Source organism: Anser cygnoides, chromosome 1 (assembly GCF_040182565.1).
Source record: "Anser cygnoides isolate HZ-2024a breed goose chromosome 1, Taihu_goose_T2T_genome, whole genome shotgun sequence".
Lineage (NCBI taxonomy): Eukaryota > Metazoa > Chordata > Aves > Anseriformes > Anatidae > Anser > Anser cygnoides.
Window position 1 is genome coordinate 205,316,279 of NC_089873.1, and position 15,465 is coordinate 205,331,743.

The window sequence follows — 15,465 nt, forward strand, 5'->3', positions numbered from 1 at the left end:
GAAATCACAGATTCAAGTTGGAGGCAAGTAAAACAACTGCAGTAAGTGGTGTCCAAAGTGGTTAGTCCTGGCAAAGCCAGAATCTGAACCCCAAAATTGTGCTGATTGGTTAATCAATGGAAAAAGATTATCAAATTTGTGATGGTGTTTTAATCAGGACACTGAACGGTCAGAATGGAGAGTTTTATTAGCAGGAATGGGTACAAGGAGGGATGAGCTGGACAAACAAGCTACAGCCAGGCACCTGCAAAGCATATCCATGGTCACTCTTCTGCGACACAGGATCTATCAGAAAACTTTTGGACCTTCAACATCTGCCTACAACAGAACAGGTGTAACTATGGACCTATCACCCCCATGAACTCTGCTGCAACCCAGCATCAACAACACTAATCACATCTACAATTACAGATTTTCTTGTTTTAAACCTGTCCTTTAGGGAAGAAAAAAATTAAAGAAAAAAAAAGGACAATTCATTAATTTTCCTATATTCAGGATAGAATTTTTCTTCATTATACTATGGGTTTGAACACCCCCCACTATTCATCTATAGAGGAAAAAACTTCTTCACTCTGTTGTCAGTAAAAGAGACTGAAGTTATTTCAAGGTGCCATAGTTAGAGAAAGAAAAGAGAAAAGTTTTACTACATGGTCTTGCACTGCCAGATTTATGTGAGGATAACAAAAAGAAGGAGGGCTTCAGGGGAGTAAAATAAAGTTTTGAGAGATGCGTGGGAATGACCAGCAAGCACAAGATAATGGAGAACTTGATGAAAGCAAGGATAGAAAATATTAATCAACCCTCTACCTGGCAGAAGGGAGAGGAATATGATGTTGCCAATTTTTGTAAATTGCTCTTAAATTACAAATATACCAACAGAAAGGCAAGGCTCTTTCTTTGTAAAAGGTCTTGGCAAAGAGACAATCCTGAGGCTAATGCACATAGGAGAGTTAAAACTGAGTTTGTCTTTTGTCCCATATCCCAGATCTTGTACCTCCTCTTTCTGGATTTCCTACAACTTCTTTTATACATACAACTGACATGAGTTTTTCCTAGGAATTCTTCACTTCTTGCTTCCAGGAGATTTTCTCCCTTGAACAAGATACAATTGTATTTATCAGTACCCAGAAGTAAAAATAAAATCTGCATCTGAGAAGTCAAGTAGAGCTGTGATTAAAGGCTGACATTTTTACCTAGTATGCAAGACTACATTTTCCATTTTTATATATTCCCTGCCATAGAACTAGTACAGATATATATGAGTTGGCACCATTCTGTCAATTCTCAGTGTGGCAAATGATTCTGGAGACTGGACCTGATTTTTTTCTAGCAATAAAATACATGAAAAAGAGCACCACAGATAAGCCAAAACTTTAACTAGTTTTTCTTGGTATCTGCTTTAAAGAATCCCATAACGTGCAGTCCCAAATAGAACAAAGGTCCAGAAGAGGTAGATGTTTTCCAAGGATCATCTTCTCCAGGCTTGAGAATGGTCTGTCCCAATAAAAGGTAAGGTAAGAATGGCAGGAGGCTTGCATGGATGAACATTGCTTAGTACAAAACTCAAATACAAAAACAAGGTTTACAAAAAGTGAAAGCAGGGACAGGAGACCTGGGAGGAGTATGGAGACACTAAGCATGCAGAGACGGAGTTAGGAAAGCCAAAGGCCATCTGTAGTCAAATCTGGTCAGGGACATGAAGGGCAACAAGAATTATTTTTATAGGTAATCAGCAGCAAAATCATGCAGAAGAAAACATGGGCCACTGCTGAATGGGGCAGAGGACGTGGTGATACAGGACATGATAGTGGCCAAGGTAGTCATTGCCTTCTTTGCTTCAGTCTTTACTGCCCAGAGTGGCCTTCATGAATCCCATGTCCCAGAGACCAGTAGCAGGGTCTGTAAGGTCAAGGAACATTTACTCTCCGTGAAGGAGAGACAGAGTATTCTTAACAATTCCCGCTGATAGGACAAGAAGCAATGGGCACAAGCTGAAATGCAGGAAATTCATTTTAAACATTAGATTTTTATTTTTATTTTTCCCTGTGGAATCTCCAGCCTTGGATTCAAAATCTGACAGGACACCAACCTGAGAAGCCTGTTCTGAGCACAGAGCTAGACTAGACACTCAGTTTGAGCATTTTGTCATCTATTTAGCCTTAAGATACACTAATGTACACTTGTCAGCCTCTTCTCTTTAAATTAGGGGAAAACATTTTTATGTATGGTTTAGTGGGTGACATTGGTAGTAGGGTGATGGTTGTACCAGCTGATCTTGGAGGTATTTTCCAACCCTAATGATTCTATTCTGCGATTCTATGACAGAAGAAATTTTTAATCTCACATGCACCCTCACAACATAGACAAATCTCAATTCATATATATCCTTTAGAAAAAGATATACCATATGACCCAGTGAATAATGTGTTCTAAGCTTCACCACACTGGAAGTAGGCACACTAGACTTCACAGCTCCTGTAAGTAAACCAGGAGGCTGTACAATGCTCTGTGAAAGTAGCTCTTTTTGGTACAAGCTTTGATTAAGGAAAGATCTTCACAGTGAAGTTTAGTGCTTTTCTGAAGAGAAATCCTTGAAAGTGAAAATGAAAAGAAATAAAAACACGTCCAGAGGGACCACCATATTATATCCTAGCACCAGCATAGCAATCACATTTAAAATGCTTTAAACAGTTTGAAAATACTTTCTGCTATTATGGAGAGTATCACAGATGCATATTTAAAGACAAAAAGAATTCCTAGGAGAATTGTATCTGACCTCCTGCAAAATTTGGCTCATAGACATCCATCCTATAAATCCTAAAATATCATACTTCTATAGCTTCAGTAGGAAAATACTCTTTAGAAAGAAAAAAAAAATAGTTCCACTACGTATAACCATGAAAAACAGTAGAATCATGAAAAGATTTTTTTTAAAAAAAAAAAAAAGATAGATGTTTAATTGTATTTGAATATGGCTTCTTTTGATTTGACCTTGACTAAACTAAAAGCACATAGAAAAAAATACAGGCAATGTTAGTAGTGAGCTATACTAATATCTGGCTAACTGCCACTGCTGTGAAAGCTCTTTTTATTTTAGTAAAATTTTTTGCACAAAAGCATTTTCCAGAAACTGATGTAGTACGTTCAATACATTTTTATACCCAAGCTTAATTGCAAAAGCTTTTTCATAATAACAAATATTGTCCCAAGCAGAGACTATATTTAATAAATATGCTTATTATTTTCCTTAATGAAAGCAATGTTTAAAAATTGTAGGTAATCCCATTACACTGTACTTCAATTATACAGCCCAGCTCTCCTGCCCTCCTGCTGATAGAGGACTACCTCATCCTAGTTTCCAATTATATACATTAAGCCCTTCCAAAACCACCTTCATTATTACACACAGCATGCTTAGTTCTATCAGAGAAAAAGCTGTAATTGGGAAAGAGCAAAATGCATTTTCAAGCCTAAGATAATCACAAGAAAAGTTAATTATGTCAATTAAAATAATCTTCTCTCCACTCAACAAATATGACCTATTTCTACAGGGGAACACAGTAGGACAGGTTCTGATCCTTGATAAACCATGGCATTTCTCCTCAAGTCATTCTTACCATAAAATCTGTGAGCATGCCAAATTTAGACTTTAAATTATATCCTAATACAAGAAGGGCCAAAAGGGACTCTTAGATGAACCCAGAGAAATCCTCTAAAACACAAACTATGATGTGTTGCATGCAGACCCCAAATTAAACCTAGGTATTTCTATGCTTGGATGAAACTTATACTTTCTGGAAGCAGAAAAGGACTACCGACACACAAGGGATACCGACACACAAGGTCCTTCAAAAGTATGGAGTTAAAAATGGTAGATAGGAGTAAAATCTCCAATAAAACTGACAATTGTACTTGGTGAAGAATTTCACAGAATCACAGAATGGTTAAGATTAGAAGGGACCTCTGCAGATCATCTAGTCCACTCCCCTTGCTCAAGCAGGGTCGCCTAGAGCATAGCAGTATCAGTAGGCAACCAGGTGAAGTTATGAAGCATTGACTTTAATTACTTCCCTACCTCAAGTCTGAGCTTTAAGTGCTAAGATACTGCCACGTATGGCAAAAACTGAGCTGTTCACCTCATAGAGCATTAGACAAGGCATCATACGGGAGGTTGACAGATCCTGTAACTGCACAGGCCCAACCTTTAGGCCCTTAGATTGCAGAAAGAAGAGGAAGGTGAACCCCAGTTCTCCTTATTAGCTGTTTCTGGTAGTTAATTCTCCTTCTTCTGCACACTGTACCTTATTTTGGCATCAAACTTGGTTGGCCTCTGCCATTTCACCCCTTTTTAGAACTCTGAGAAAGTTTTCAAAAGCCTGCTCAGTCCTATATTTTTGCAATATCTAATTGTGCTAACACAGCTATCCACAATCTTTCTTTTGCTGAGTTAAGCTTTTTCCATCCCTTACAAAGACTTATTTAGACCATTTTACAGTCTACTTTGGTACATTTTTCAGAGCATTTGTTGTTATCATTGTTCTATGGGCACCAAAAGTAGATGTAATATTCTAGAGAGTTTATATTTCAAATTGCCACCATAAGATCGGTGGCATAAATACCAACATTTACACCAGGTAAGTTAGGTAGTTCTTTGTTTACACTAAATTTATACCTTTTTCTCTTACAGATCCTAGCAATTTGCTGTATAAAATTTGTACAGACCATTGACAATATGACAATAGAAGTCAAATATAGAGCATTTTCAGTTTTCATAGGGAAACTCTTCTTCTCCTAAAAGTTCCAACGCCTTAATTTCTTTTATCCTGATTTGTTTTTTCCTTATCAGTTGGTAACTTTGTTAGAGAATTGGGATCACTGCCAAAGATGTTTACTTCAATTTTGTTTCCAGACCTAAATTAGATTCCTTCTAAATACTAAATTAGATTATTAATCAGTTAAAATCTAAATCTTCATTATTAATTTACTAGAAACAATACAGCAGCTTGTAAAACATTTATGCGGCAGTAAACGGAGAGCTACTTTGCAGAGATCATGACATGCCTAATTTACTACACAACTAAATATTTAATTACAAATGGTGGTAAAACTGAAGGTGCTTTGTTGAAATTAAACAATCTTTTTAATGATAAAAGTCTTAACTGTATTTTGTGCAGCAATGGTAAATTTCTAAAACAAGCATAATGAAACAGGCTTCCTTTTGTGGACTTTCCCTTACCAGTTAAATGAAGAATTATGTACTTTGCTAACCAACTTATTGCTTACAGATAGGTCTGTTCCCCAATGTATTTTCAACAAAAATAAATTTAAAACAACATTTTAAATTAATTGAAAAGATAATGCACTTCACATGCCTGTTGAAATAAAAGTTGGAAGAAAAATTATGTTCCGTACAGCAGCTTACTTTTTGCATTTGCAATGTGATATTCTTGACTCATTGCCTTTCTTGCTAACATTACCATCTTGAAATAGAGTAACACTGTTTTAACTTTATGTACATACATTTTTTGTTGTTGTTTTTGTTTCAGATTCAAGATCAAAATTTTCAAAATTTCCCAGGTAAAGTCCTTTAAATGCATTTATGTATCAAGATATATATTAAATGTTTGGCCAATCAACAGTTTAGGAAACAACACTTGGATCTTTCATAAGGCTGTCTCAATGCAGATATATCATTCCTAATGTTGAACGCAGCCAGCAAGTAATATCTAGCATATTTATTAAAGGTGAGCTTTCAAACAGGTATTCTTAGGTCAATAAATGTAGCTGAATACTTCAGAAGTTATCAAAGGTACAGCAAAATAGATAATGAGGAATTCCGTTAAAAAACAAAAATCTTTCCCTTGAGATAAAGATTCATTCATTCAATAGAATACATCAAAGAATGAACAGGCTGTAAGCAGAGCCCTGAAAACAAGCTGCAGCAAACAGGATCAGTTTCATTTAGTCCTGAATATCTATTTCAAAACAGCAAATTGATACTTTGCTGTCAAGATGCTTTTGTTAATAACATAGAATTTCCTGACCCTTTGCTACCTTATAAAGATGCAGGAGAGTCTTGTCAAAAATAAACCACCCAAAATTTTTTGAAAAGTTGTCTGCTAAGAAAACCAGAACTGCTTGCATGTATCCTATCAGCTAACTAGAAAACATCATATTTAGAAAATAAGAAAATATATGCTAATCTCCCAGGGAGTGGGTTAAAGCCAATACAACTGACATTTACTACTGAACATTTTCATAGAATGTAAAAATAAAATAAGAGAATGTATATCTTAGTTTTTCAGTGTTCCTACATCTTAATTACATCTCAAGGCTAAAGAATGTTTCAAAGATGTATAAAATAACATGATAAAGCTGTTCAAGACTAAACTGAATAAAGAAGTATCCACTTGGTAGCAGGCCTCTCATTAACATCAGCATCTAATTCATTAGCTTAATAACATGACCTTGATTATCAAGGTAACAACTTCTCAAGCAAATTTTTAGAAGGTAAGTGGTATCACCGGTATTAATCAATCCATGCTCTGTTTAAACACTGTTGCATGGAATAGGGAAGAATGACCTAATGGAAGACAGATTGAAATAAATTGAAAATTCCTATTCTGGGACTGAAACATGGAGTTTTCATGCAAAGTTTTCTATTCAGATCCGATTCTAGTTTAATAATGACAAAGTTTTTGCTCTGCTGAACTTCAGGAAAGGCACATTATAGCCTCAGACTGGTTAATACTGTCTAAGATTAATTAATTGATTACCTAATAGGATAGCTGAACATAATGAGTCAACTCAGCATAGTGTTGGTATCATCACCAGTTGCCTCAAAAGAGCTGAGTTGTGTAAGCTGTGTGGCTTCGTATACTTCTGCATCTAAAGGCTGCCATTTGTGAACAGACTTGCAATGCACACGTGTGTGTGTTTGGGGCGGGGGGGGGGAGGGGAGAAATAAGGGAACCTTGTTTTGCTATTTTGCTATGATATTTGCTATATATATATAAACTGTTGTGAAAAAGAGAGCTTCAGTCTTCAGAATAGTTTGCAAATACTTCACATGACATTACCTCCTGCCCGGTGGTAAAAACTATCGTATTCCACATATGAGAGAATCAAGGGATTAGCTAAAATCTCTTATCTGAAGCTGTTAACATATATTAAAGCTATAACCGCAAGTTTCTCACCAAGCTTACCCTGACATCAGTGTTTTAACCAGCGTGTGGCAGAGAATTATTATTTTTTTTTAATGGTGGAAAGAAAAAAAGTGCCTCCTTTGAAATAAACTGTCTTGAGAATCATATTACATGACAATACTTCTACATTTTACTACAGCTGCACATGCTTCTCTTTGATGGGGTATCTTCCAGTGGCAGCAAGTTACATACATACCAACTGCAATGTCTTATATAGTATACTAAAAATGTGTAAAGTATGGTTTGAGAATTTACCTTAGGAACTAAAAGAGAATTCCCATAGCTCAGTTTTCTCCAGGGACACTGATGCCAAAGGACAGATTGTTTCTTGTCAGTGTTTCAGACTGATCTCTATTTGCAAACAGTGAGCAATGCCAAATGCAATTCAGTACACAAATCAAACACGTATTTTGTTATGCACTGTTTTCAATTGCATATTCAGGACAGAGAGGCAAGTAATGCCAAAGAAACACAACATACTTGCACATCATAAGAGCCATTTTCATATATACTTGAACACTGCATAAAAATGCAAAGAAATAAAACAATTCCAATAAAATAATGAGCACCTTATGAATTAAATATGCTACACACTGGGATTTAAAAGAACATGATATAAAATGTAGACCAAGAGTATAAAGTCCAACTAAAGTTACAAATAAATATACTACTTTTTCTTTTTCTTTTTTTTTTTTTTTTTCAAGATGGTAACAATAAATTAAGATTATTTACTGAATGTAAACAGGAAAGAGAAACATTTATTTCTTTGAAAAAACAGAACACCTTGTAGCCTATGATAATAAAAACACATTTGCTAGAAGAGATTCAAACTGAGTCACAGCACAAGCACTAGCAGTAGCAATTAATACAGCCATTGGCATGGCAATTGTTTTCTGCATGTTTACTTAAAAACAAGATGGACAGGAAGACAAGGTATAATTTAACTGGTAGAGTTACTTAATCTGATTCTAAGACGATCACAACACTGGCTAAATCAGGAAAGGAAAAGCTGTTTTAAGCAACATGCTGAAGAGCATGATCGTGGATAAAAGGCCATGCTGTACCTGACTGGCCAAGACAGACAGCAGTGTACATGCCCAAATGATGCGGCACAAGGAAGAAAAGGCATCATCAATGTATGACAGCCAGCTAGCAATTGAGTCCTCTTAGATTAAATTGGAGTGAAAGAGAAAATATATTCTGTTCTTTCCAAACAGTTCACCTATAGATGATTAATCAACTATCTCTTCAATCAATATTTCTTCAATTCAAGATGATTTAAACAATAATCCCCATTACTACTCATTAATAGTTACGGCAGGTGCTAGGTCTGTGAAGGCGGAATAGGCAAGCAAAACAAGAAGAAAAATACTTCACAGATGAAAAAAAAGAAAAAGATGAATTTGAAATTAAGGATTGCAAAGGATTAACTTCAGTAGTTTATTATTCACCAGTATTTTGTTTTAAAAACATCACTCTTGTATTTTTGCAAGATTAGTTGAATTTATTTATTATTATTATTATGGTGATGGTGAGGTGAAAGTGAATTATAAGTATAATAAATCTCTACTTAAGAAGCTTATTCCTACTGTTATATATTAATCATGCTGCACATGGGATCATAACCAACTGCAAATAAGAAAAGGGGGGGGGGGGGGGGGGGAGAGAAGAGTTGAGTAGCTATATGCTCATGGATTAAATCACAATATAAGAAAATGCCTTAGAATTCCAACTGTGCTAAAGCAAAAAGCAAAACAAGCACTGGATATAAAATGAACTCACATATTTTTTCTCCACACAGTTTTGTGCTAAAATGTCTTTCCTTAAAAAAATGTAAAATAGAGCACTTACAAACTCCATTTGAAGATTCCTCCAGTGGTCTGACATAACTCTGGTATCTGTTCAAACAGGTAGTTCTACAAATTAGTGATGCCGTTGTCATCCCATCGAATCGGATCAGCATGGGCGCTCCTTTGCCCAAATAAAGTAAAACTGTCCAGCTGCCCTTAGTGCTTGTGGCAGCTACATGAGATGTCCCTTAGCACAGCAGTCATTTCACCTTTAGCCAAGGCAATAACTAGACCTGCAAGTTTCATCACTTCATCACAACCCCAGTGGATGGGAAGTAATTTGGTGACATCTGGTTTGAAAGAGAGCATTTACTAAGAAATCTAAAGTTGCTATAGTATACATGCAAATACTGCAGCAAAGAGAGAGTTTAGCTTGTTTGGAATTATTTACATATACATATGTGTGTGTGTGTATAAGATATGTAATGAAAAAATATGTTTATCTGGTATTATATTCTATGATTTCTTAATCACAGTTTCTATTCTTTGATGCGTGCAGTTATTGGTTCAAGTAAATTTTTCATCTGTCTTTCAAATTAGATTGCTGGACAGCTTCTTGTAAGCGGAATAAAAATTAAACAAGAATACATAGCTTAGATCAGCCTACTCTGCAATTAGCTGCATTAGAATATGGATATGAAAATCATCTGGATATCAAGTGCCATCTTAACATGAAGAGTTAATTGTCACTATTCCTAGAACACCGTCAGAAAAATGATTAAATACTCTTGCATTTACAGACAACTTTTTTTGTTACACATCCCAGTTTTATTAACCTTTTAGGGCAGATTTTCCTGCTTTTTTGCAAATATTTCTTTGTAGGCTGCCAGTCTACCAAGCAGCTATTTGACAGCCCCAAATGACTCTAAATCAAAGCCCACAGAGTGCGAAAACATCTTCTGGACTGCGTTCTACTATCTAGTCTGCACTACATTACATTTAAAACTACTCACATTGATACTGTTCAGTTTGTGAACGTTGCTTATGGATAATCTGTATTTACAGTTGACAGAAACTGTCATTTATGTCATTATATATACACCTTTTTAAGAGTTAAACTGCTTCTGTCTTGAATTATAAACTGAATAAATGAGTTAAACTGGAATGATAAACTAAGACTTGTGAGGGAAAGATGACATTTTCAAATACAGGACATCGGTTCTTAGAACTGTTAACACCATAAAAGCACTTTGGTATCTAACAGCCAGAAAGGGTTCTAACAATGCTATTTTGTAAAATAAGGGTGAAAATCAACTGTCATTTAAACACTTCACATGGGTGCTGTTATTCTGCTGCTAAAAAGTACAGAAGGAGAAAGCTCCTTTTAAAGTGATTTTCCTCTTTTGATATAAAAACTCAACAAAATGACCAATTCTAATGGTGTTTATAATTTGGGTCTCATGGTTCAGACGTGCTCCACTTCCGAACAAGCTTAAAAACCAGCATTCAGCTTCCCCTTTGAAATTAAATAATAGGGTTACTCTGGCAAATATTTCCCTACGTTTAATATTGAACCTTGAAACCCAAATTCTATCAATATAATGAAGCATTATCAGAAGGTTTTTCACAGTGCTTTAGCTCACCCTCTCAGATCAACATGATTAATTGCTCAGTTACTTTTCTGTACCTCTTCCAATCATTTAGAGTACTTATTTTTATAGCATAACCGCATGCAGTTAACATCTCTCGATTTCTGCTTGATTGTGGTTTAATGAGAAAAATTCAAGACATCAATCTTTGCCTTAAGTTATTCTAGTTCCAATGTTCAAATGATCACATTTACTGTCATAACAATAATCCTTTCATGAGACAATCTCAAAGCATTTTAATAACTTTAATAAAACAGGTAAGAGCAGAGCTGCCTTGAAAGGAGTTCAGTTGTTTTCAGGCAATATTATTGGCAGCACTCCCTGTACACTAAATATCTCCTACTTGAGGGCAGGAGTAGCACTAGCAATCAAGCCAATGCAACCACACTGAGGTAGAAGTTGTAGATAACAGCAATACATGCCAGAAAGAGTTTATAATCCAGTTTAACAAATACAATGAAGTATAAGGAACTTTGACACTTTAGTTTTCCACAGCGAACCAAGAACATTAAGAGCAATTAACAGGCATTATCTCATTTTATTTTGAAAAGTTTTAACCAGGACAGGTTGGGGGACACGTTCAGTCTTCCAAAGTTCTGAGCTTTTTCAAAATCTTTTGTTCTATTTTTCAATTAAAATAAGGCTTTTCAGTATATCATAAAAACAAGCCCTGCATAAAAATACTGGTGCACAACCATCTAACACCAAAGAACCATTATTACCATGGTTAGGACACTTTAGACTGCTGTTCACCCAGTTCTTCCCATGTTTTCTCTGCTTTTCAGATGAAAATTTAACAGTAAGAGTTTGGGTTAAGTGTTCATGTGTGTCTTTTAGAAGCTTAACATCTACCAGGATGGCCTTAACTTTTGTGGGGGAATCAATGAGACACTGCGCTACCACATGGTTTGGCTTAGATTCAGGTTGGAAATTAGGAGACATTTCTTCTCAGAAAGAGTAGTTGGGCATTGGAACGGGTTGACCAGGGAAGTGATGGAGTCACTGCCCCTGAGGGTGTTTAAGGAAAGGTTGGATGTGGTACTTTTAGGGACATGGTTTAGTGGGTGATAATGGTGGTAGGGGGATGGTTGGACCAGATGATCTTGGAGGTCTTTTCCAACCTTAATGATTCTATGATTAGCTGACTACAGCCTCCAAGGAAATGCTGGGCTGGAGGGGAAGCAATGACTGGAAGTACAGGACAGAAGCAGCAGTGCTGGCACTCAGCAGTGGGTACTGGTTCGGGAGATGAGAAAACCTGCCCAAGAGCCACCACAGGTCCTAACGAGGTCAGGTTCACCTCTTCTCTTTGGCCTCCCAACTTTTTGCCACTTATTAGCACTTTTTCTCCTTTCCCTTTGTCTTCACCGAGCCCCACATACAGCTTCTGCAGCAGAGACCAATTTCTGGTTCCTGAGAACCACTAACCCAGAAGCTGCAGGGGTCTCACAGGTCCAAGAAATAGCCTCCCAAATGAGTGGGAAATATCTGTATGCCGCCTCTCCCAGCACAGGGACCACCATTTTCAAGCAGGGGGAGATGGGGGGCAGAGGGAGATGGGGAGCAAGAGTAGATGGGAACTCCAGCTTAGGAAAAGATGGGGAGCTCTGGAGAGGCACAAGCACATGGGAACCCATCCGTGTTGCCATACAACCAGACATCCTCATGCAGGCACAGAGCATTTGCACAAGAGCACCGCACTGCCACAGAGCTTTCTTAGCTCTTCCCCCAAAGAACTGCCTTGGTCATCCTCCTTTCTCCCACATTTGTGTGCACCCACTAGCACTGCATGTTCCATTTCACATCTTGGAAGCTGTTTCCCTAAATAGTCACCTGGGAGATCCAAATTCAGGTGCTCTGTCCGTATGATTCAGGCCTGATCTCTAACATTTTAAGGAGCTGCTCTGTCAGGTTGTGCATGTGTGTGCACAAATAAATCCGTGCTATAGACTTCATATTCTCCCCACCTCTCAATTTTCATCTTGGCCCTAAGAAAACAAATAGGCTCCTGTGAAATTTCTATTTCTCAGAAATACTTCTTTAAAAAAAAATTTCTTGGCTTGTTCTTGTCTAGATAAGTTCAGCATAATAGAAAATCTGTCATGAAGCCACACTCTTCAGACGCTTGCTATACAGATTTTAACAGCAAGAAACTCTTTGTATGCACATAAGCCATTAGAAATTATTGCAGTATATTATCTCCAAAAGCACATTAAGAAAACAATGTTTAATTCAAATCATGTACACAGAGGAAAAGCTAATTATTCTTCCAGGAAAAAAAATATGTAAGGTAAAACTGCATAATAATTCAATTATTAGACCATTATAAAAAAGAGAAAAACAAAAAAGAAGAGTCATGCAATTAAATGTTATTTTTAATTTACTTGTTGACAGACATATTTCCATATCTCTGTTCTCCTGTTACCAAGGTATTGTACTGAAGATGTCAGTGTTGATCAGCTTCCAATCATCAATAGCACTTATTGCAATAGCATCCTGCTAGGAATGGGATTTTCTGCCTTTGCTGGAGTACGTCATTGATTTATAGGAGGGGAAAAAAAAGTAATTAAATCATGAAAAGTGAGACCTGACTATGGAATAAAGCTCCAAGAAAGGAATTTTATTTTTGCCTTAAGGCAATTAGCAGTTTACAAGATGTTTTCTTGGATACTTACTCTCTTATGGCAAAAATAAAATTCCATTGCAAACATGCAAATAGCATGCTCAAGATGCATGCAGAACAAAAGCCTAAAAATTATGAGGTATGGCTTCAAAGCTTGAATAGCACTGAACAGAGTTGTCTCAATTATTTTGAAAGTCCTATAAAACAGTATAAGTATTAATGTGATAGATTTATAAATAAATATTTGCAAATACCTTAAGAGGGAAAGAAAAAGCCAAAATTTTTATAGCGTTCTTTTAGACTATGTTGCAAGACTCTGTGAAGAAAAATATATTTTCCTGGTGAATACTCTGGCACTGTCTTATACAATTTTGCAAGGCTATTGCAATAGTCTGTATACATATGTGCTTTAAACAACCCACACTAAACATGTTTTTAAGGCCGCTGAGTGAGCTCCATTGTGTCAGAGACGGAATGTGTCCACTCATCCTGCCTCTGTCATCTTGGAGGAAGCCTGAAAGCAAATGTTCCTCTGGAGGGAGCCCCTCAGGACTAAGGAAGATCCAGTCTGCAACTTTTTTTCCTCCCATAGCAACACGCAAACAACAGGAGAGTTTACATGATTACCCTTTTTGTTGAAATATGTTTAAAAAAGGAAGTTTGACGGTCCCATGTACAGCTAACTGCATTTTTATTTTCTTTTATGCATACAGTGTGAAACATAAAACGCTTTTGTTTGGATAACTTCCCAATGGCTTGGATGCTTAATTTCAAAATTACCATTGAGCACCTATTCAACCACTAGGAATACTTTGCAGAAAAAGTAAATGCCTGTCCCCCTTTCCAACCATAACTATAAAAATATATTTTTGCTAATCATTTTCCCTACATAAAGAGCTTTTTCAGCTACAGATGAATCCAGGCAATGGATAATTACTTACTGGATCGGTGACTGCATTACATAGCATAAGATATATCAAAGACATAATAAAGCAACCCATTTATAAATTCTTTGACTACATCAAAGACAGCAAGGAAAAGAGGAAGCCATCATTATCAGACTAATGAGGCAACTTTATAACATTACATTTAAGTTTTTTTCATACAACCTGAAGCCGAGTTTCACAAAAGAGAAATTAGTCCCATTTTGAAAGTGGTCTGTCTTTAATTTAGACCTGCAATCCATTTTTGTCTACTAACTAAATGCTGCTTATATTTACAACAAAAGACAACTGCCTTGATATCCCCCAGTTACCACTACTGTAAATCCTAAAACAATTAAAGTTTTGCTCATGGAGAAAGAAGGCAGAAGAATCTTACCTACGAGGGCTTCCAGAAAACAGTTGATTAAACAGTTAAATTTTATGAGAAGAAAAATACTAAAAAAGATTGCACTGGCCATTTTTACATGCCTATATATCTTTTTAATGCTGCAGCATAGTTTCAACAAGTATTGTGAAACAAAAAAACCAAACATTATTACATTCTCGTTGGTCCCACACTAGAAAAAAATATATATACAAGCAGCAAGCAATCAATGGCTGTCTGAAGAGCCTAACATTATACTAATAAAAATAATGCAGCACAGCAACAAGTTCATTGGAGTGCTCCCTTAGCAGACAACATAACAAATGTACAGCTGTTTATCTTGCAAAAAGGAAATAAATAAAAATAAAAATACAAAAATAAAAAGAGTTTTCAAAGGATCTTTTCCTCAGCATTTAATAACTAATATGCAAAGCAGTCAAGGATTCTTGCATGAAATCATGAATAGCAATAGGTCGTTTTTCAGGGTATTAAAAAAAGCTAACCAGATACACAACGGGATGCCAGCAAGCAGCTTGCATTAGACATAAGGCTTTATATTCCCACTAGGAACATACCTTCTCTGTTTTTGCTTTCCTGGCGTTATGCACAAACCTGCGTCCCAGCTTCTTGGCATACCAGATAGAGGCAAACATTGTAGTGATGAAGATTTCAGTCTGAATATGCAGCGCACACGCACGCAGGAAAAAAAAAAAAAAGAAAAAAACACCCCAAAAACTTCCACCACAACTGAGATACAAATCTAATGCTGGTTCAGATCTCTCAACTACGCTGTTGCTTTGTCAGGTTCTCTCATGCTGCCTTCTGAAAAAAAAAAAATCAAAAAAAAAACAACAAAAAACACACACAAAAAAAAACACCCCAGTGTGGCC

General features: G+C 36.3%; 1 protein-coding gene across 28 annotated transcripts in view; it reads right to left on the bottom strand.

The window, feature by feature from the left end:
- The window catches only part of DLG2 (discs large MAGUK scaffold protein 2), a 1,043,894-nt gene that overhangs the window by 507,348 nt on the left and 521,081 nt on the right, over positions 1-15,465 (bottom strand). The window contains exon 1 of one of the 28 annotated variants that reach the window (XM_013187352.3): positions 15,151-15,369. The exons of 26 other annotated variants lie outside the window; for them this stretch is intronic. In XM_013187352.3, the coding sequence (XP_013042806.1) occupies positions 15,151-15,228 (78 nt within the window). In that variant the 5' untranslated portion in view covers positions 15,229-15,369. Of the gene's footprint in view, positions 1-15,150; positions 15,370-15,465 lie in introns of those variants that run through there. One more of the 28 variants, XM_048080942.2, reaches the window with a different exon arrangement.